This window comes from Hyperoodon ampullatus (assembly GCF_949752795.1).
Source record: "Hyperoodon ampullatus genome assembly, chromosome: 1".
NCBI lineage: Eukaryota > Metazoa > Chordata > Mammalia > Artiodactyla > Ziphiidae > Hyperoodon > Hyperoodon ampullatus.
This window is the reverse complement of record NC_136914.1, coordinates 36,400,823-36,424,375: the sequence shown is the minus strand read 5'-3', so window position 1 is coordinate 36,424,375 and position 23,553 is coordinate 36,400,823. Positions and strand designations below refer to the sequence as shown.

General features: G+C 36.6%; 1 protein-coding gene across 2 annotated transcripts in view; it reads left to right on the top strand.

The window, feature by feature from the left end:
• Positions 1–5,565: 5,565 nt before the first annotated feature.
• Positions 5,566–23,553, top strand: part of PTPN13 (protein tyrosine phosphatase non-receptor type 13) — a gene marked incomplete at its 5' end in the record, with an annotated part of 165,821 nt that continues 147,833 nt past the window's right edge. For both annotated transcript variants that reach the window (XM_079712031.1, XM_079712030.1), the window contains one exon: positions 5,566–5,680. In XM_079712031.1, coding sequence (XP_079568157.1) covers positions 5,566–5,680 — 115 coding nt within the window. The remainder of the gene's footprint in view (positions 5,681–23,553) is intronic.

The following is a 23,553-nucleotide window of genomic DNA, read 5'->3' as shown; positions in this document are numbered from 1 at the left end:
TACTTTAACATTCCTAATTCATTAGTCTACCCCCAGATGGGTCATGCTATCACTTGATTGGATTCAGTTAAACTGTTTACTGTTTCATTCTTTTTGGAATCACTTTTATGTGCTTCCTATGAGTGCCACAAATCCTTCAAGATTAAAATGACATCTGTTAGAATCCTTTTGTGTTTTTATCTGACTCTGTGGGCACAGTTTTAAGGCCATGACAATAATACCTATGTTAACCAAAAACATAATAATGATTCTGATTATGTAATATAATTATTCTTATTTGAAAGTCTTTCCAAAAGCGTAGTTATCATGTACCCTACCACTTCCAAGGAAATAAAAGTGAATAATATGGTTATGTTTATTGTAAAGCATGACCTTATTGACAGTAAAATAATACCAGTCATATATCTACACTCCAAGTTATCTAGTACTGTGTCTAAAGGAAACAACTGAAGTAATAAACTCTTTAGAATTTTCATAACTGTTCCCTCTTCTAATGGTTGAATTCAAGCTTTTTAATTTTTTTTCTCCACTTCCTTTTTGTTGCATCTCTCTTCCACTTCTGCATTTCTTTTGTTCCCTTCTCTTTCCTTTTAGATCTACTGATCTGAAGAGCTATAGTAAAGGTGAATAAAAATAACAGAGAGAGAGATGATGATGATAGGCAATTACCAAACTTGGTGATGGTAGACAATTTGTAAGGTATAGGTACGTTGTTACTTGTTTGAATTTTAGAAAGCTGCTTTAACATTACATTGTCTTGAGATTGGGTGGTTAGGGGGTTGAGGCAGTTTTTAAAAATCTTAAACCTCTTTTCTAGCAAAGTTATACATATAAAATGCCTAATCTCTTCTGTTAGCTAGATGATATTGCTTTTATTTATTTTTTATTTATTTATTTTTTTTTGTGGTATGCGGGCCTCTCACTGTTGTGGCCTCTCCCATTGCGGAGCACAGGCTCCAGATGCACAGGCTCAGCGGCCATGGCTCACGGGCCCAGCCGCTCCACGGCATGTGGGATCTTCCCGGACCGGGGCACGAACCCGCGTCCCCTGCATTGGCAGGCGGACTCTCAACCACTGCGCCACCAGGGAAGCCTGATGATATTGCTTTTAAAAACATGTTCTGTCTATATTTTGGTGGTCTAACAAGTTCCAACCAGAGATGCATAGAGATCCTACACTAAGTAGGCAAAAAATGTTTTAAATAAAAATTAAAAGAGGATTAATAACATAAATCAGACCTGACTGAATCAAGCAATAGAGGTGTAATTAGTAATCTTTGTAGACAGAACAATCAAGTGTGGAAAAAATTCTGTTGTGTTGAAGTTACTTTTACTTTTTCATTTTCTTACTTATAGGAAAAATTTATTTTAAAAACCAATCTCTTTAAAAATAAGTGAAAACCAGTATCTTAAGATTTAACACTTTTTATGTGTGAGTGCAGCATTTGCTTTATAATAGATAATCATAAGCATCTTACTGTGCCCATCACTTTTCTTTCTTTCTGCCCTCCTTCTTTCCCTCCCCCCTTCCCTCCCTCCTTCCTCTCTTTCTCTTTTCCTTCTTTCTCCTTCATGTGGGGAAGTTATTCTCTTGCCTCTATAAGAAAACTCAAGTCCATAATTCTCTCCTTATTCTTTGATAGTAATAACTACAATCACGTTTCAAATACAATGTCAATTCCATAAATTAAAGTGCCTAGTCAATATTTTAAGCACCATTTCAGTCTTCATTCAAAACTAAAACGCTTCCCTTCCCCAGCTAGGATTAATAGTAAGTAGGAGGCATTGTGGTTGGCTTCTCTTTTTATTGCTTACCTCTTCCATTTGCAAGTTGCTATATTTCACTGCTTCAGGATTTAAACTGGTGGCAGGAAGAAAGGTAGAGAAGCAAACAATTTTTTACCTGACTCTTGTAACATGGCTTCACTGTCTTTGAGCTTGTTATATGCTTAAGGCTGACCCTTTCTTTTGTGTGTACGTTTATGGGTTCTTCAGAGTCCTTCACTGGAACTATACTTCCTGTGATACTTCAAAAAAATTTTCCTCCCACTAGCCAACACCTAACTATTCTTCCTCCTCCTCCTCTTCTCCCTCCCCTCGTACTTCCTCTTCTTCCCCCTCCACCTCCCCTCACTTCCTCCTCCTTCTGGTTAGTACTGTGGGAACCTCAGGTGGTACTCTGGGGAGAATTTTTTTAACAGCTTTATTGAGATATACTTGACATACCATAAAATTTACCCTTTTAAAATATACCTTTAGGGGCTTCCCTGGTGGCACAGTGGTAGAGAGTCCGCCTGCCGATGCAGGGGATACGGGTTCGTGCCCCGGTCCAGGAAGATCCCACATGCTGCGGAGCGGCTGGGCCCGTGAGCCATGGCCGCTGAGCCTGTGCATCCGGAGCCTGTGCTTTGCAACGGGAGAGGCCACAACAGTGAGAGGCCCACGTACCAAAAAAAAAATATATATATATATATATATATATATACCTTTAGAGCAGGGGTCCCCAACCCCTGGCCACGGTAGCGGTCCGTGGCCTGTTAGGCCGCACAGCAGGAGGTGAGCAGCTGGGCGAGCGAGTGAAGCTCCATCTGTATTTCCAGCCACTCCCCATTGCTCTCATTACCGCCTGAGATCCGCCTCCTGTCACATCAGTGGCAGCGTTAGATTCTCATAGGAGCGCAAACCCTACTGTGATACAGATTATCATTAGCAGAGAGGTTTGACTGCAGAGAGACCATAATAAATCAATCGCTTGCAAACTCATATCAAAACCCCATCAGTGAGTGGCAAGTGACAATTAAGCCACATCTTACAGAGTAGACTGGACATAAGCAACACACTTCGGGTGTCACTGTCTCCCATCAGACCCCAGATGGGACCATCTAGTTGCAGGAAAACAAGCTCAGGGCTCCCACTGATTCTGCGTTATGGTGAGTTGTATAATCATTTCATTATTTATTACAGTATATTAATAGAGATAAAGTGCACAATAAATGTAATGCGCTTGAATCGTCCTGAACCACCCCCCACCCCCAACCCCCGGTCCGTGGAAAAACTGTCTTCCACAAAACTGGTCCCTGGTGCCAAAAAGGTTGGGGACCACTGCTTTAGAGTTCTGCTACCATCACCACAATCTAAATTTGGGGACATTTTCACCTTCTGGGTAGGATTTCATTAACTCGAGGCTGTGTGGCCCTGCCCTTGTCCACCTTACCCTCTGCCCCCGCCCAACCAATGGAAGAGTAGCTAGCTCCCAATACAGCATGCTTCCTCACTGCAACTCTCTGTTTGCCCTCTCCTCCCTTTGGCTGCTGCCTCAGAGTGATGGTCAAAGACTTTAGATCCCTAAAGTATCAGACATGAGTCTGTGGTGTCCTCCCTAAATTCCAGGGAACATATACCAAGCACTCTAAGGCACCTTCCCACACCCCTCCTGCTTTGGAGGAGACATGAAAATCAGCACAACTCTCTTCAAAGAAATTCTCCTTATGCAGTTTTCTCCCTACTCTTTATACCCTGTGTGTAGGTTTTAGAGCTGTCTAACCGGTTCTCATCTCATTCATATTACTTCGGAAATTTGCTACTGAGTAGTCTTTCTCACAAGTCACTTTGGTATCTGATTGTTAATAGTATCTTCTGTTAAAACTTCCAATTTAACATAGTGTTTTGTGTAGAAGATTACTCAGATATCTTTCAGAAAGGAATGAAGCTTCTTTTTTTAAAATTTAATAACTGGGCTATTACAGTGTTATCATATAATAAGGTACATGAGAAACTTAGAGAGTTGGCGGGGGAGCGGTCTGAATAATAATCTCTTCTTGTACAAGCTTTGGCTTTTTCAAAGCAATATCTTCTATCTTCCCTTTTAACTACCACGTTCTTCATTTAAGTAGACACCCCTCAAGGCAGACTCTAAGAATAAAATACTATAGGAAACATTTGAAAAGGAAAGTAACAGGACAAGGCTGGCCTCATTTGTAGAGCTGCAGTTGCTTTTTTTTTCCATCTGCGTTAAAGTACCATAAATGTAAATTAAAAGAAAATATTAGCTTTTCTTTTAATTAAATATTGTTAGCTGACTAAACAAAGTCGACTTTTATCTGAAAGAGATGTTTTTATAGGTTAATTTTAAAATTTAATGAAGGATATAATTACAGAAAATAAGTATTTAACATTTTCTTCCCCTTCTAGTTTCTTTTCTAAACCCACTGCTTCTGCGTATCAATAGATATACATTATTCTTAAATTAGTTTGGTTAGTGTAAAAATCTTAGTAATCACTACAAAGAGCAATTTTCTTTTCAAGGAGGGTCAATTTAGGAAAATTTATATAGGAGGATTTTGACTAGCTGCATTTCCCTCTTCCAAAATGTAAGCAGGATTATTGAGCCCCTAGAAAATCTTAAATTTTATCAGTATATCACCTACTTAATTGAATGCTTTAAAAAAAAAAAAGCTGACTCTACAGAAATGTCACCACAGAGGCACCTTTCTGACTTTTTATTTTTTATTAATATTATTTTTTAATTAATTAATTTATTTATTTTTGGCTGCGTTGGGTCTTTGTTGCTGCACGCGGGCTTTCTCTAGTTGTGGGGGGGGGCTACTCTTCGTTGCGGTGCGCGGGCTTATCATTGCAGTGCCTTCACTTGTTGTGGAGCATGAGCTCTAGGGCGCATAGGATTCATTAGTTGTGGCACATGGGCTCAGTAGTTGTGGCTCGTGGGCTTAGTTGCTCCGCGGCATGTGGGATCTTCCCGGACCAGGGCTCGAACCCGTGTCCCCTGCATTGGCAGATGGATTCTTAACCACTGCACCACCAGGGAAGTACCCTGACTTTTTATTAATTCAACTTCAATAACGTCTTAGATTACAAAGCATGTTTACGTGCATAACTTCTTTCTTTGTCATAGCCACCTCAAAATGGCATTATTGTTACAATTATTATTATTCCTATGTCACAGATGGGAAATTGAAGTTTAGAGGTAAAAATGACTTTCCCGGGGCAAATGGTAAGTTGGCAGCAAAGCTGGGTCTAGAAATAGTTAATTTCATTCAGTGCAAAATTTATAGTTATAGTGCATATATTAGAAATGTAGAAATGAATTAGTGAATGGAAAAAATGTGTTCCATCTTATTCCCAACTTCTTCCACCATGGCTGTAGGGTCTCCTCTCTATTCTTTTTACCTAGGATGAATAGAATGAAACCTGGTACTTCAGTCTGGCTGCTTTGATTTAATTACGTGCACTTTGGTGTCTCTGGTACCCTGAGGTCTCTGTCTTCTCCCATGAAATAGTCACCACCACTATGGCTATTCTCCAATTCTATCTCTGAAGTTGACCCTATTGGGCTAGGGCAAGTGGTTGTTTTGAGAGTTCTTTAACTCCTTTACCCTCTGTGACTTTAAGCTGTAGGACTATATTATATTTACATTGAAGACCATATTGAGAACTCAGGTGGACAGGGACCTCATAGTCTCATTACTGATGCAGAACTTTCACTACTGCAAGTGCAGTGAAGTTGCTGATGTGTAGACCATCTGTTACCCTTGTTTCCTAGGTAATATGCATGTGACACTAGCTGAGGCCCTGGAGGTTCGGGGTGGACCACTGCAGGAGGAAGAGATATGGGCTGTATTAAATCAAAGTGCCGAAAGTCTCCAAGAATTATTCAGAAAAGGTAAGGCCTTTTGCGTGTGTGTGGGGAGGTGGGGGTAGCTGAAAAGCAGCTAGGGTGGCAGACTATAGAAAGGAATGCTTTCTCTTATCTCTCTTAGGGCTGAAAAAGCTCTGATCTTGTCTACCTTCATTGGAACATCTTCTGTGTGTCTGATATTGTGCTAGGCACTGAAAATATAATGGTGATCAAAAGCAAAAACGTTCCCTGTCTTTCTGGAGCTTACAGTCCAGCGTGGAAGATAGCTATTAATAAAATATTTATGTAAACAAATGTAAAAAATGCAATCATGACAAGGGCTACCAGGGAGGGGAATCAGTTGACTCTGTGAGAACCCATAGTAGGAGGATTTGATCTGGTGAAGAGGATGGAAAAGAAGTCTTCCCTGTATAAGTCTCCCCTGAGCTAAGACCTGAAAAAGAAAAGTTAACCAGGTAAGAGGGAGGGAAAAACATTCCTGGCAGAGAGAATTATGTGCACATCCCTGGGATAATGCAAACTGAATAACTAGTTTGATGCTTCCCTGCAAAGGGAGTTACCTGGTCCAAATGGTTGTGTAGCATTTTGGAGCTAGAAAAGTTAGAGAATCAGTCACCCTTTGGTTGTCTAAAAACATTTGCTATCATGCTGAAAAGCTCCACATGAAGATGGTGTTTGCTATTCACACCACATGTCCAACACCTATTTAGCGTAGTAAAGAAACCACGCTTCATCTAAAGGAAGAATTAAACTTTAAAATTGATTTGAATTAATTAATCAAGCACAATAAGCATGACAGAAATAGGGGAGGATTTGAAGGTAGTAAGAATTCTCAAAGTGGGTCCCTTGGGCTTCCCTGGTGGCGCAGTGGTTGAGAGTCCGCCTGCCGATGCAGGGGACACGGGTTCGTGCCCCGGTCCGGGAAGATCCCACATGCTGTGCCCCAGTCCGGGAAGATCCCACATGCCGCGGAGCGGCTGGGCCCGTGAGCCATGGCCGCTGAGCCTGCACATCCGGAGCCTGTGCTCCGCAACAGGAGAGGCCACAACAGTGAGAGGCCCACGTACCGCAAAAAAAAAAAAAAAAAAAAAGTGGGTTCCTGGATGAGTAGCGCCAGTATCACCTAAAACCTTGTTAGAAATGCAAACACTTAGGCCCACCCTAGACCCACTGAATAAGAAACCCTAGGGGTAGAGCAGGAATTTGTGTTTTAGCAAGTCTTTAAGGATATTCTGATGCACTTTAAAGTTTGAGAACCATTATACAATTGAATTGCTGAAGACCAGGAGCCATGGGAACCTTTTGGAAGGTGTAGAGGTGACCGCTGATTAAGGAAAGTCTAGAGCACAGGGGAGGAGTGGGGACAGATGGGAGGGTTTCGGTATTGCTTCTGTTTTCTAATCCAGAGGGAGAAACCTAGATATTTGAAGATCTTTGATTAGAGTTAGGATTAATTTAAAGAAAACTTACTCCTTTTATCTAATGCCACTTTCCTAAAATCTAGTTATTTTAAGTAGACCTTGTTGTTTTGTTTGCTTCATTTGAATTTTTCAGAGAAGTTTCGGAAAGTATAGGCACTCTGGAGTACAGAGCAGGTAGCCATGCTGCAGAGGTGTTGTTGAAGGAAGGATATGTTGGTGGCATTATTACTCAGTTAATTAACAACAGTCAATATTTAAAAAACATCTCCTTCTTGTGAGGTGTTGTGTGGAAGATGCCAGTAAGTAGAAGGTGTCACAGTTGCTTGCCCTTAAGGGATACACTCAGATCAGTCAGATGCATATGAAAAGTTTACTACTTCAAAACAGTGCCAGGTGTGTGAGAGAAACAGTAAGTGCTAGGGATGTTCAGAGGAGGGAGAGATAATACCTTTTTTCATTATGCTAATAGCGAGATCACTGCCCTGGCCATGACTCATAGAATATAAAGCGTTTCGCACACTGTGAGTACCTAAGTGTTTTCCTTCTTTCAAATTTTGTAATGTTAACAGAGATCGAGTGTCTGAATGTTAAGTCCTTGTCTTTGAGATGGAATTATTGCATAACATATTGGCACATTACAATAGAGATTTCCTGGATGTGTTCATAAAATTAATTGTGAGTCAGCTATATCTTAAACACTGTCCAGTGGGAGCTGGTTACCATAGGCCTTCAGTCCAGTTCACAGCCTAACATCAGTAATATAGAGAAATTGAATTTGGCTTCTTTGGCAGTCGAAATTACCAACTATCATGATTGCCAATTGGAAATTTCTATTTATTTGGAGGAAACTCAGGCTTATTTTATTTAGTTTACCTAAAATCTATGGTTTTTCATTCCTTTTATTTGATAGCACAATGTCTTTTTGCCACAAGTTCTTCTCCTGACTATTTTAACAAACTGAAATAAAATAACTATTTTGTTTGCTTATTTTGTGGATGAATGGTGTTGGACTTGGTTCTCTAGTACATACCCTTATGAATAACACTAGGAGTGTTATGGGGAAAACAGCAGGTAAAATACAGTGATTTTCTTTGTCTTTCTGTGTCTGTTACAAAAATCTTTTAGTTCTTATGGATGTTTTTTTTTCCCTTATCTTCTTGAACTTGTATGTTGTTCCTGTGTCTTTTTCAGTGCAAATTGACATTCCTATAAATAGAAGGCTGGAAGTAAGCATTTCTACTAGGGGATTATTGAGCACAGATCAAGAAAATTATCTATTTTTTCATCTTTTTGAGGTTCCTAGTAATTTAAGTCCATTTTAAAGACAAAATTGTTGTGGTTAGTATTCATAGAATAATGATACCTAAGCATGACCTTGTTGAAAGACATCATTTTCAAATGAATTTCTCTTCAGAGAAGAAGAAAAGTAAAAGTTTAAAAAAATATATGATTCCAAACATTTAGATGATGGTGATGATGATATGTTTTTCTCCTTTTGGTATAAGTTCCTTAGTTTTACTGTCTTGTGAATATTAAAACGTGATTGGTGTGATTACTTTTTAGAATTTTTGAGATTTTTGTCGTGGCCTTGCACATGGTTTAGTTTTGTAATATTCTGTGGGAATTTGAAAAGAATGTGTTTTTTTTTTCTATTTCTAAGGTATAACTTAAGCTTGTTAATGTTTGTGCTTTTAAATTTTTTTCTATATCCTTATTACTTTGTATACTTGCTCTGTCAGATTCTTAGGGATAGTTTAAATTTTTTACTGTAATGAAGTCTTTGTCTGTCTTCTTACTACTGTCGTGTGTTTGTGCTATTTTATGATACATATAATGGCTAATGACTAATTTAAATGGACTGGATCTTCTGTTATTATAAAGTAAGGCCTTCCCTTAAATTCTGTCCCTCTGCTCTTAATATTGCCACCTCTGCTTCCTTGCCATTTACCTAGTATATTTTTTATCCTTCCTTAATTTTCAAATCATCTGTATTGTAATTTAGATATCTCTTTTAAATAGTAGATAGCTGGATTTTACTTTTTTGCCTCACTAAGGAGATGGCTATTCTTTAATTAGGAAATTAAACGTGGCCATTGCAATAAAAGTTCTGGAGGAATTTCATTAAGGGTCCTCTCGTATCATGACTTCTAACTATATGTTTCTCAGTCCCTCTTATTAACTGATTGGGAAAGCGAAGCTGATGTCCAAAAATGTATACACACTTAAGATTTTAGCTTTTACATCGTGGATGAACTCATGCAGGGGCTCAGTGGTCCTGGATAATAAAAAAACAATGCTATTCTCACGTGCATTCTGGATAATCTTTAGAAATGAAATTATTGCTGCCTTGGAAAATTTAGCTTACAGTTATATTAGTTGCCCAAAACAGTGATTTCTTTTTTTAAGTTCTGAAACTGTTGCTCTTGGCAGAAAACAGGTCTTTTGACTCTGTGGGATTTTAAGGTATTAGAATGGTTGATTGGTTGTTGCTAAAATTGCCCCTTCATAACTAATCAGAGGAAAAGACCCAATCTTCCTTACTTAGGTAAGGATATAAATCCCATAAAAATCCCTTTATGTATACTCATTTCTGATTCCCTGCTTAATAAATAAAATAATATTTAATGAAATTAGTAAATTAAACAGTTAAAAAATAATAGAATAAAGCATTTTTATAAATAGAAGTGCTAAAAAACAATCAAGATTCATTGTCAAAATAAAAACATTCAAAGAGTTACTAGCAAGTGTCCTTGGAAAATTGAAAAGACGTTGCATTTCTTAATGTTTTTGGAAAACAGATTTGTATAAGGTTGCAGAGAGCAGGGCATATGGAATCTGTATTTTATTATAAACACTTGCTTATTATATGCATGAGTGAAAACAACAAATTACTACCGATAGCTGGGTAAATATCAAATAAACTTCTCTGCTCTTCCCTCCTTGAAAAGTGTTTAAAAATTAGAATTTGTAGGTACCTGTTTAAAAAAAATAATCTTACTAGAGAATGAATGATCTATTATTTTATCAGCAAAATTAAGTGAAAGAGTAAGTTCTTTTTTTGTTTTATAGAATTGCTTTCATTGAATAAATACTTTCAGGGAAATTCCCTTGCTACTGAAAGGAAAAAATATATAAGAAATATATAATCTCAGAACCCCACACACGTATATGTTTTCATTTATGGAATCAAACTCCTCGAGCTGGAAAGATCTTAATCCATTTCACCGAACTAATCATTTTTAGAGATAAGGAAACAAGGCCCAACTTAAGTGACTTATAAGAATTAATGTTAGCAGAGCAGAAATAATATAACTATTATAAAGTCATGAGCAGTACCTTTTTAGAGCTATAGAATCACTTTATATATACAGGACAATAAAGTTTTAAAATTGATTGCTCTCCTATGAGCATAGCAACAAGATGTTTAAAAAACCAGTATCAGGTGACAAAAGTGACATTGCTTCAGATTCTACACATATTAAGAGTAATAAGGGAAAATTGTGAACAAAGTTCTTGAAAAAATTCAACCATTTACATGGACACTTTAAAAGACACAAACTACCAAAGCTCATTCAGGAAAAAGTAGACTACCTAAATTGCCCTATATCTACTAAGATGATTGAATATATATTTTTTAATGTTCCACAAAGAAAACTTCAGGCCCATATTGCTTCACTAGGGAATTCTGAAATTTTAAGGAAGAAATAATAACAATACTATACCAAACATTTGAAGAAAATTGAAGAGGAGGAAATACTTCCCAACTCTTTCTGTGAAGCTAAAATTACTGTAATATTAAAACCAGACAAAGACACTAGAGAAGATAAAATAATATACTTTATGCACATAGATGCAAAAATTCTTAACAAAATTTTTAAAAATCGAGTCTAACAGTATATAAAAATTATAATGCATCATGATCAAGTAGACCTCAGGAATACAAGATTGGTTTAACATTCAGAAATCAATCATTATAATTCACCATATTTACATGATTTGCAAATATTTTTCTCCCAACCTGTGACTTCTCCTTTCATTCTCCTAATAATGTGTTAAGAGCAGTAGATGTTTTAAACTCTGATGGAGACTACTTTATCATTTTTTCTTCTATGAATCATGCATTCAATATCATATCTAAGAAATCTTTGTAGCTCAGGGTTACAATGATTGTCTCCTATGCTTTCTTCTAGAACTTTTACACGTTTAAGGAATCAAATTTTTTTTCTGCATCTACTGAAATGAACATATGGTTTTGCTTCTTTAGTATGTAATAAAGAAATAAAGAAGTAAAAGCAAAAATAAACAAACGGGGCCTAATCAAATAATTATAAGCTTTTGCACAGCAAAGGAAACCATAAACAAAATGAAAAGACAACCTACAGACTGAGAGAAAATATTTGCAAAAGATGTGACCAACAAGGGCTTAATTTCCAAAATATACAAACAGCTTATACAGCTCAATATCAAAAAAAAGACAACCCAATCAAAAAATGGGCAGAAGACCTAAATAGACATTTTTCCAAAGAAGACATACAGATAGCCAATAGACACATGAGAAGATGCTCAACATTGCTAATTATTAGAGAAATGCAAATCAAAACTACAGTGAGGTACCACCTCACACCGGTCAGAATGACCATCGTCAAAAACTCTATAAATAACAAATGCTGGAAAGGTTGTGGAGAGCAGGGAACCCTCTACACTGTTGGTGGGAATGTAAATTGGTACAGTCACTATGGAAAACAGTATGGAGGTTCCTTAAAAAACTAAAAAGAGAGTTGTCATATGATCCAGCAATCCTACTCCTAAGCATATGTCTGGAGAAAACTCTAATTCAGAAAGATACATGCACTCCAATGTTCGTTGCAGCATTATTTACAATAGCCAAGACATGGAAGCAACCTAAATGTCCTTGGACAGAGTAATGGGTAAAGAAGATGTGGTACATATAAACAATGGAATATTACTCAGCTATAAAAAAGAATGAAATAATGCCATTTGCAGCTACATGGATGGACCTAGAGATTATCATACTAAGTGAAGTAAGTCAGAAAGAGAAAGACAAATACCATATGATATCACTTATATGTGGAATCTAAAATATGACACAAACCTATCTACAAAACAGAACAGACTCACAGACATAGAGAACAGACTTGTAGTTGCCAAAGGGGAGGGTTGGATGGGGAGTTTGGGACTAGCAGATGCCAACTATTATATATAGGATGGATAAACAAGGTCCTACTGTATAGCACAGGGAACTATCTTGTAGTAAACCATATATATATGGTATGTGGTACCCCAGAAGCTAACATAACATTGTAAATCAACTATACTTCATTAAAAAATAAATAAAATAAAATACAGTAAATTTAAAATTCAGTTCCTCTCTTATCTTAGCCACATTTCAAGTTCTTTCTTAAAAGCCATATGTGGCTAGTGGCTACTAAAATGTTCAGTTAGAATTTACTGCCCTCCTAAACTGTGGTTCAAGAAAAATATCAGTTTTGGATGAAAAATGCATTTTCAGTGTATTTACCATCAACAAACCCTTATTGAGGAAATTACTAAAAGATGTATTTCTGGAAGAAGGAAATTTAACTCAGAAGGAAGACGAAACCTTCAAAAAGGAATGAAAGCAAAAGAAATAGTCAACTTGATGGTAAATCTAAATAAGCATTGGCTGTATAAAATATCGATAATGATGTCAAATTTAAAATTATAAATAATAAGACTTAGACTGGGATAGATGACAGGAGTAAAACAGCTTAAGGGTTTGATTCTGTTAATGAGAATGGTAGGTTTCTTGACTTAGACTGGGATAGATGACAGGAGTAAAACAGCTTAAGGGTTTGATTCTATTCATGAGAATGGTAGGTTTCTTGACTTTAGAATTTGCATAGTCAAATATCCTTAAAGTTTGTAATAGTAATCACAAAACAAAAAGAGAGAAAATGTAAAACTTCCAATCTGGTGGAACCAAAGGAGAGTTAGTAACTCAATGCATGAAAAAGGAGACAAAGCACTGAACTTCAAATTGACTTACTGGTTGTTTTGTTTTGTTTTGTTTTAAGCCTTTATAAGAAATATGGAAAGTTTTTGTGGATTAAAAGCTTTTGAGTAAATCTTTGTATAGTCTATGCAGCTTTTAAAGACCAAATCCTAACTAGTCTGTTTATATTACATTCCTAATTATTTACAATAGTAATTTTCTTGATTAACAGGGTGTATTAGTTGTCTTTGACATGCTACATCTTGCCCTGCCTACATAAGGCCGGAATTAACAGGTCCTTCAAGTTAAATGTGTTTGAACCAGGTAAAGTTACCCCATTTGTTCCCTGGAAACAAACTATGAAACATGAAATTAATTTAATATCTGACATTCTTAGAATGAATAATGTGCGTTGTTTAACAAGTGTATGAAGCACTTGTAGTAAACCACCCTTCCCCTACAACTATTGTCAGTATACCATGTTTTGATTTGAAATTCTTTTGGCTCTAGATGTGACAAATAGGCCATTTTATAAATTTAAAGAGTCATACGTTTAGAGAGGAAAGTAGCTACAGGCCATGCTCTCTAGCCCCATCTTTGCTGACAAATGTAATTTTACTGTATTTATTGTTTTAATTTAATACTTACAGGAATTGTTTTAAATGAGGTATAATATATATAGTAAAGAGCATTATTAATTGTACTGCCTGATAGATAAATTTTATAAATGTGTACACTCATATAACCACTGCCTAGATCATTTCTAACACCCGGGAAGGCTTCTCTCCTGCTTCCTCCTAATCAATTCTTGGTTACCAAGAATAATCATTATAAGATATCACATAAATAAGTTTTTAAACAATCTTTAAGCATCATATAAATAGAATCATACAATGTGAACTCTTTTGTGTCTGACTTCTTTTATTCAACATTCTGACCGAGATTTTTCCATATTATGTAACTAAGCTTTTTAAAGAAAACATTTTGCAATTCTCATGTTTCTTTTCTCAAATATAGAAATTAGAAGGGGGCTTTATGCTTTGTATCATTTAGTAACAGGTTAAGATTTTTCTTGGGGTGATGTGTGTCAGTCATGGTTAACATTTTTACAAGAAATATATCATTATATTTCTTTTTGGAAAATAGTTTACCATTCAAATAAGCCCTCTCCCTCCTTTTCCCTTTGAGAAGCAAAATTTCTTTAACATGTAAAATAGGAGGATGGTAGTCTGAAGAGCAGCAGAGAATAGCATTAGTGAGCACAGAAATGTTTTTCATAAGCAGCTACAGATCATGGTTATGTGGAAGCATGTCATCATACATCAAGCCAGTTTCTTTCTGGAATACTATTTCCTTCCTCTGCAAACTGAAAATATACACTAATCTTCATTGACCTTTTCATCTAGTTCCTCAAAAATGAAATAAATGACAGTCACCCTTGATATTATTGGTTTTTCAGTCTTTGTATGAATTCCAGGTCCTTCAAAGTGAAGAGAAGTTGGTGAGTTCACTTTTAAAAATTTTGTTTTCTTTTTTTCCCCAGCTTTATGCAGGTAACAAGGGTGGAAGAAGATCTCCTTTAACCTGAAACTTTGTCTGTATTGGGGCGGGGGGAAACCCCAAACCCGCTGCTTTATAAAGGGCCTTTACTATAAAAGTTATTTCTATTGCTAATTACCTCAGTTATAATTTATTTTGTCTGGCAAAATATAATGTGGCAGTTGTGTGATCTACAGGGCCTGTCATGAAGTTGTTAGGTGGCAACAGAAACGCCAGTGCTTTCAGAAGCTTAGCACTTGGTTCCAAGCTTGCTTAGACAAAATTGTTAAACTAGCAATAAAATCAAGCTTTTAAATAGACTTTACTATTCAAGATTAACATTTTTGCAACTGCTTGAATGGAATACTCAAATAAGATATGATTTGTGCATTTTAAGAAAGAAACCACCTTCAAGCAAATTTGTTTATTGGAAGTCTACAGCCTAAAATATGATAGACGTAAGAAACAGTTTTGCTCTCAAAGTTTAGGCCCTCCTTGGGGAAATAAAAAATGGGTATTAATCCCAGGATGTTTTCCACATACTGGTTGTATGCTTAATACCACATTGACATATCAGGGTAGAAGAGATCAAAGGTGCTCACCTCAAGGTTTGAAGAGATACAATGTAGATATTCATTGGATTTAAGAAAGTGTCGGAAAAGAAGCAAAGTGCATTGGAAGTTCATTTGCAGTTTGCTTTCCTTTGGGAACAGGATAGAAAAAAAAGCCAAATAAAGATAATTTTATCAGCTGCATAAGGGAGTTCATTTCTAAATGCACAGTCAATGACATCCTCAGTTTGGTGCCATTTAATCAGCTTCCCTCTTATAGAGAAGAGCTGTTTAGGTCTCCCTTCTAGTCTAAAATTATTTCTGGTAGTCATTCTGCCTTTCTAATACAAAATGACTTTATTATAATTTGATAAAATAGTTTCTTGTAACACTTTCTGGCTTACCATATCTCTTATTAAATGCCTCATTCATGGCTTCATAAAGTGAAAAAAAATTTTAAGCTTTAAGGAAGGATTTAAAGCCATACATATTCCATCTCATGATATCCTTAGTATTAGTTAGTTGACATAGAGCTGGAGCAAGTACAAGGTCAAGACGCAACTTAATTGAGCTATGATACTATTTTATCGCCCCTGATAAGGGCATTGGTTCCTGTTTGTGTGTCGGGTAGATTGGTGTGCCCATCTGAATCCCCAGGAAGCTTTTTTTTAATATACAATTTGATAAGTCTTTTTAAAATTAATTAATTAGTTAATTAATTAATTTGGCTGTGCTGGGTCTTCATTGCTGCACTTTGTTGTGGTGTGAGGGCTTCTCATTGTGGTGGCTTCTCTTGTTGCGGAGCATGGGCTCTAGGCGTGGGCTTCAGTAGTTGTAGCACGCAGGCCCCAGAGTGTGCGGGCTTCAGCAGTTGCGGCGCGCGGGCTCAGTAGTTGCGGCACATGGGCTTAGTTGCCCCGTGGCATGTGGGATCTTCCCGGACCAGAGATCAAGCCCGTGTCCCCTACATTGGCAGGCGGATTCTTAACCACTGAACCACCAGGGAAGTCCCCCAGGAAGCTTTTAGAAAATACTGTATAGAATCCTGTGCCCTGTCTCCAGAATTCACACAGATATCCTGTGAGTTAAAAGACAGGAGGACTCTGCTTTCTCAATTACCCCTAAGCCCTCAAAATCAGATACTTTGTAAATAAGTTTGTTTTAGTATTCCAGTTAAAAAAGCTGACACTTCCCTTGAATCATACTTGAAAATGTAATTACAAGTAATAAAGATTGGTGAATAAAATGAAGATCCAGAATATTCCCTCAGTGAATAATTTAGAGTTCCTGGTGTTCGAAAGTTGAAAGAAAACTTTTTCTTCATAATAGAGATTCAAAATAAAATTTTTTTGTGACCAGCAGAATGTAAATTGATAAGTTATTGTCGTAGATCAGGGCAGAGGACACCTTTAAAAGGTGTGGACTGGTGGTCTAGAGTTAGCATTGTAAACAAATTCATTTTTTTCAAGTATTGCAATTACCTTTTCATAATGGTGTTGTACTTGATCTTTAGGAAATTCATATTTCCTATTCTTAAACCACTTATATTCTAGAAGAAATGTGTGAAAACAGAGTTACAGAAGCATTTTGTTCAGTATTTTGTCATATAATTTTGAGGTGTGCAGTTTTTATTGATGTGGGTAAAGAACATTGGTGGGAAAGGTGAACACTAAAGAAAAATCAGAGAGGAGGAACTTAATATGCTAAGGGAACAAAGTGGGCAGTTTTTTCAGAATATGATAAGAACGGAAGGAAGAAATATTTCTACAACTGTTTCTATAATGCTGATCAGGTGGCCAAAGAGGTTTGCTGAAAAGGAGGGCAAAGGCTAAGAGACCTGCTGCCTTCTATCCATATTGTCCAGGTATTTAAACCCTATTGCTTTTAATAATCATAACCAATTTAGTTTTACTAATATAGATTACATACATATATCACTTTTGTAAAACTCAGATCTCATTAGTGTTTTGTTATGAAGATGCATGGTTTGGAATTACCTCAAGAGTCTTGCAAGTACATAACAAAACAAAACAAAACTACTAAAAGCCTAATTGATGCGTAAGTCATACCAAGATTCCAGTGGTTGTGGTTTGGATAGGTGGCTTGCTTGTGTTTAGTGAAAAGAATGTGTGTGTTTGTGTGATTAAATGTCATCAGTAAGAGATAAAAATGTCTTTTCCTATTCTAGTGAAGAAAAGCTCATATATATCAATTTAGACTGACGAGTTTGCATAATTTTGTGTTATCAGAATGCTGTACATTCTATTACAAATAAAAATTTCTAAAATTGTGTGTTCTTACTATAGTTGATATGTGTACATTCAGATAATTTTTTATTAACATGAATCTAATAATTCATGTTATACCTGAAGATAATGACTAGGTACCGTAAAACCAATTTCACATGTGTAGTTAGTTACTCAGCAAGTACAAAGTTCCTTGCTTGTAAAATTTTAAACTGATTTTTCTAAATTTGGGATCTATGCTAACTAGAAATGCCATGCAATAAATAGAACACTTATAGAAGATATATTCCCCAAGGAATTAAAGAAAAAAACAGTATTTTAGGATACTTTGTATCTTAAATCATCTGTATTTCTAGTATGACTTTTAGGTAAGAAATGCCCCCCAAATCCCCAAAGATCTAAAATAGAGCAATTTGAGAAGTTTGTTATTCTGAAATAGTACTTGTTATGTATGGTATGTTCCTTGTCTTCCATTGTGGGGGAAGAAGCTAAATACGTGATTGAAGATGAACTAAGTAGAGACTTTTCTTAGATATACTGTCTGCATCTGGTATCTTCAGAGTTTTATTAAATAATAATAGCTACTACTTTTGTATTGCATTTTCTGTGTGCGAGAAACAGTTCTAAGTGCTTTTTGCATTAATCCCCACAGCAGCCTTATCTATTCAGATGAGGAAATTGAGGCACAGAGAGGCCAAGTAACTTATTTAAGATCGTAATGTAAGCTACAAATGTCAAACCTAGGATCTGAACCCAGGGATTCTGGCTTTAGTCCTAACCATTACACATTACTGCCTCTCTTATTAAATGAGACTATATACTAAATTAATGAAGTCAGATAATAAAAGGAATGATATGAAGCTGACAGTTTATCTTATATATTTTTAAATCTCCTAGGTGAGTTTAGAGATTTGGATGCTTAGCAAAGTCTGAGACATACTATATCAGAACATAAGTTCTGGGCTTCCCTGGTGGTGCAGTGGTTGAGAATCTGCCTGCCAATGCAGGGGACAGGGGTTCGAGCCCCGGTCTGGGAAGATCCCACATGCCGCGGAGCAACTAGCCCCGTGAGCCACAAATACTGAGCCTGCGCGTCTGGAGCCTGTGCTCCGCAACGAGAGGCCGCGATAGTGAGAGGCCCGCGCACCGCGATGAGGAGTGGCCCCCACTTGCCGCAACTAGAGAAAGCCCTCACACAGAAACGAAGAGCCAACACAGCCATAAATAAATGAATAAATAAATAAATAAATAAAAATTTAAAAAAAAAAAAAAAAAAAGAACATAAGTTCTTGAGGACCAAAGGCTTATAGGAGTTTATTAAATGCTGTTGAATGATTGGCTACATCAAGAAAATTTACATGATGTAAAATGTCTTTGAAGAGATGATCATTATCAATTTATATTATACAGATGTCTTTTTTTCATTAATGTTTTTATTTTTAGCTGCGTTGGGTATTCATTGCTACGTGTGGGCTTTCTCTGGTTGCTGCAAGCAGGGGCTACTTTTCGTTGTGCGCGGGCTTCTCATTGTGGTGGCTTTTCTTGTTGCAGAGCACAGGCTCTAGGCACATGGGCGTCAGTAGTTGCAGCACGCGGGCCCTAGAGCATGCAGGCTTCAGTAGTTGTAGCGCGTGGGCTCAGTAGTTGCGGTGTGCGGGCTTTAGGGCACACAGGCTTCAGTAGTTGTGGCACACGGGCTCAGTAGTTGTGGCTCACGGGCTCTAGAGTGCAGGCTCAGTAGTTGTGGTGCATGGGCTTAAGTTGCTCTGCGGCATGTGGGATCTTCCAGGACCAGGGATCGAACCCGTGTTCCCTGCACTGGCAGGCGGATTCTCAACTACTGCGCCACCAGGGAAGCCTCTGTCTATAGACTTTTTGATGATGGCCATTCTGACCGGTGTGAGGTGATACCTCGCTGTAGTTTTGATTTGCATTTCTCTGATAATTAGTGATGTTAAGCATCTTTTCATGTGCTTTTTGGCCATCTGTATGTTTTCTTTGGAGAAATGTCTATTTAGATCTTCTGACCATTTTTTTTTTGATTGGGTTGTTTGTTTTTTTGACACAGAGCTGTTTGTATATTTTGGAGACTAATCCCTTGTCGCTTGCTTAATTTGCAGCTATTTACTCCCATTCTGTGGGCCATCTTTTCATTTTGTTTATGGTTTCCTTTGCTGTGCAGAAGCATTTAAGTTTAATTAGTTTAATTAGGTCCCATTTGTTTATTTTTATATTCATTACTGTAGGAGGTGGATCACAAAAGTTATTGCTGTGATTTATGTCAAAAAGCCTATGTTTTCCTCTAAGCGTTTTACAGTAACTGGCCTTATATTTAGCTCTTTGATCCATTTGGAGTTTATTTTTGTGTGTGGTGTTAGAGAGTATACTAATTCCATTCTTTTACATGTAGCTTTCCAGTTTTCCCAGCACAACTTATTGAAGAGAGTGTTTTTTCTCCATTATGTATTCTTGCCCCCTTTGTCATAGATTAATTGACAATGGGTACATGAGTTTATTTCTGGACTTTCTATCCTGTTCCATTGATCTATATTTCTACTTTTGCATCATCTGTATCATGATGTTTTGATTGCTGTAGCTTTGTAGTATAGTCTGAAGTCAGGGAGTCTGATTTCTCCAACTGTTTTTCTTTCTGAGGATTGCTTTGGCTATTTTGGGTCTTTGTGTTTCCATATAAATTTTAGAATTTTTTGTTCTAGTTGTGTGAAAAATGCCATTGGTAATTTGATAGGGATTGCATTGAATCTGTAGATTGCCTTAGATAGTATAGTCATTTTGACAATATTGGGTCTTCCAATACAAGAACATGGTATATCCTTGCATCTGTTGGTGTCATCTCCAATTTCTTTCATCAGCATTTTATAGTTTTCGGAGTAGAAGTCTTTTGTCTACATAGGTAGGTTTATTCCTCAGTATTTTATTCTTTTTGATGCGATGGTAAATGGGATTATTTCCTTAATTTCTCTTTCTGACCTTTTGTTATTAGTATGTAGGAATACAAGAGATTTTTGTGTATTAATTTTGTGTCCTGCAGCTTTACTGAATTTATTGATGAGCTCTAGTAGTTTTCTGGTAGCATCTTTAGGATTTTCTTTGTATAGTACCATGTCATCTGCAAATATTTGACAGTTTTACTTCCAATTTGTATTCCTTTTATTTCTTTTTAATTTATTTTAATTTATTTATTTTTGGTTGTGTTGGGCCTTTGTTGCTGCATGCAGGCTTTCTCTAGTTGTGGCGAGCGGGGGCTACTGTTCATTGCAGTGCACAGACTTCTCATTGCGATGGCTTCTCTTGTTGTGGAGCACGGGCTCTAAGCATGCGGGCTTCAGTAGTTGTGGCTCACAGGCTCTAGAGCGCAGGCTCAGTAGTTATGGCACATGGGCTTAGTTGCTCCACAGCATGTGGGAGCTTCCTGGACCAAGGCTCGAACCTGTGTCCCCTGCATTGGTGGGCGGATTCTTAACCACTGCAACACCAGGCAAGTCCTCCTTTTATTTCTTTTCCTTCTCTGATTGCCATGGCAAGGACTTCCAAAACTGTGTTGAATAAAAGTGGTGACAGTGGACGTCCTTGCCTTGTTCCTGATCTTACAGGGAATGCTTTCAGCTTTTCACTGTTGAGAATGATGTTAGCTATGGGTTTGTCATATATGCCTTTTATTATGTTGAAGTAAGTTCCCTCTATTCCCACTTTCTGGAGACCTTTTATCATAAATTGGTGTTGAATTTTGTCAGAAGCTTTTTCTATATGTATTGAGATGATCATACGGTTTTTATTCTTCAGTTTGTTAATGTGGTGTATCACACTGATTTGCAGGTTTTGAAGAACCCTTGCATCTCTAAGATAAATCCTACTTGATCATGGTGTATGATCCTTTTAATGTATTGTTGGATTTGATTTGCTAGTATTTTGTTGAGTATTTTTGCATCTATGTTCATCAGTGATATTGGCCTGTAATTTTCTTTTTTTGTGGTATCTTTGTCTGGTTTTGGTATCATGGTGATGGTGGCCTCATAGAATGGCCCTGGGAGTGTTCCTTTTCTGCAATTTTTGAAAGAGTTTGAGAAGGATAGGTGTTAGCTCTTCTCTAAATGTTTGATAGAATTCACCTGTGAAGCCATCCATCCTGGAGTTTTTTAATTACAGTTTCAATTTCAGTACTTGTGATTGGTCTGTTCATATTTTCTATTTCTTCCTAGTCTGGTCTTAGAAGGTTGTATCTTTCTAAGAATTTGTCCATTTCTTCTTGGTTGTCCATTTTATTGGCATATAGTTGTTTGTAGCAGTCTCTTACGATCCTTTGTATTTCTGTGGTGTCCATTGTAACTTTTCCTTTTTCATTTCTAATTTTATTGATTTGAGTCCTCTCCTTTTTTTTCTTGGTGAGTTGCAGTGAACCTTAAACAGTTTATCACAAAGCTTTACTATCAAGAAAATGTTAAAATATAGGGGAAATATTCTAAACCATATTTTTTTCTGTTTGTACATTGTTACACCAGATGATTGATTTTCCACTGTCTGTGTGTGTATTTTTATGCACACATGAACTGAATTTTTGAGAGAATTCTGTATCATAGAATGACTTCATCAGATCCTTCAGAGTTTGAAACAGTGGCCTCTGCATAGATTTTTGCCAAGTACTATAATAGAACATATATGTGCTTAGATAGGCAAAGGGACTTTTCAGGTCAAAATGGTTTTGTTGTTGTTCTAAGTGTTTTAGATGATTTGCTGATACTTTCGATTGTTTTGCCTCATCATGTTTGTTATCCAGTTATGATCATTTCTCTAATTTTTATACTGTAACTGGAAGGCCAAGAAAATTAAATGAAGGGGACAATCTAAAGGAAATGGTAAGACCCCTCAGTGGGGGGGAAACATATAGGTATGGGGCTTAGTTTAAGGGAACATTGGAAAGAAACTCTAAGATGTTTCTTTGCATATCAAATTTCTGCTTATTTATAACTTTGCCTCTAACTGCTTGAAATTTTGATTAAGCAACTTTCTCTGTGGAATGTTTGGAAAAGTCTTTAAATAGAATCATTTGAGTCCTGGAATCAGTTCACATCAGATTTACTTTTAAACAATAATAACATTCTTGAGGACAGTCATCACACAACTAAAACATTATGGGACACCAAATTACAAGCTTCTGGAATTCCATTTTTAAATATTCTTTTGTTAGCATTCTTTGAAGGATTTTGAATACATTTGCTTTAAATTCCTTTCTTTTAGTTAGAGAAGGAGGGTGAATTAGACTGATTGTAGCCATGACTCTAAATTTCCTCACTTGAAGGTTTGCATGACCCTTTACAGTTATTGAAAAATATATTTTGTGGTTTGTTTTCTGAAGAATGGAGCACTTAAATGTTGTGTGTGTGCTTTGGGAATTTGACAACAGTGTAGTTTGTTGTCACGGCTGCTTTAGCTTTATTACAAGACGTTTAAAAATCACATTTGAAAGCAACGAAAATATCTGTGTCATTTATTTGTATGTGTGTTTTTTAACAAGTAAAAATATGACCCACGTTGGTAATTCTGTTTCTCACTGCTCTCTACCATTCCTGTGCTCCAAATTCTTGGAGTTTGTTCCTTGTACAAACTTAATAATTTCCTGACCATATGCCTTTGCTTTGGCTGTTTCTTCTCTTTGGAATCTCCCTCTTAACCATGGTCAAATCTTACTTGTCTTAAAGGACCACAAATATTGAAAAAACTTAATTCTCTCTTCATTGTAACTGAAGTAATTTCCTCTAAATTTCCTTTTGTATTGTCTTTTAAATACCTTATACTTTTTATCTTGTATTTATTTATGAATACATTTTATCTCCCCAATAAAACTATGGACTCTATGAACAAATGACTTGTAATTTTGAGAATATTATGTTTAAATATATAGTACTTAAAATAAGGGTATACTTTAGATGTTCAGTAAACACAAAGAAACAAAAACCCATTGTATAAAGCAAAAGTTGAAAGATACAGTTCTTGTCAGAGTATTAGTTTTGCTGATCTTCATTGTGCTAATAAGTGGGTAAACCTCTTAATTTCAAGGTGATAAGCAATTATAGATTACTTTCACCTTCAACAGTTTCTGTTCTGTGCTACCCTGTCAAGGAGAGGGTAG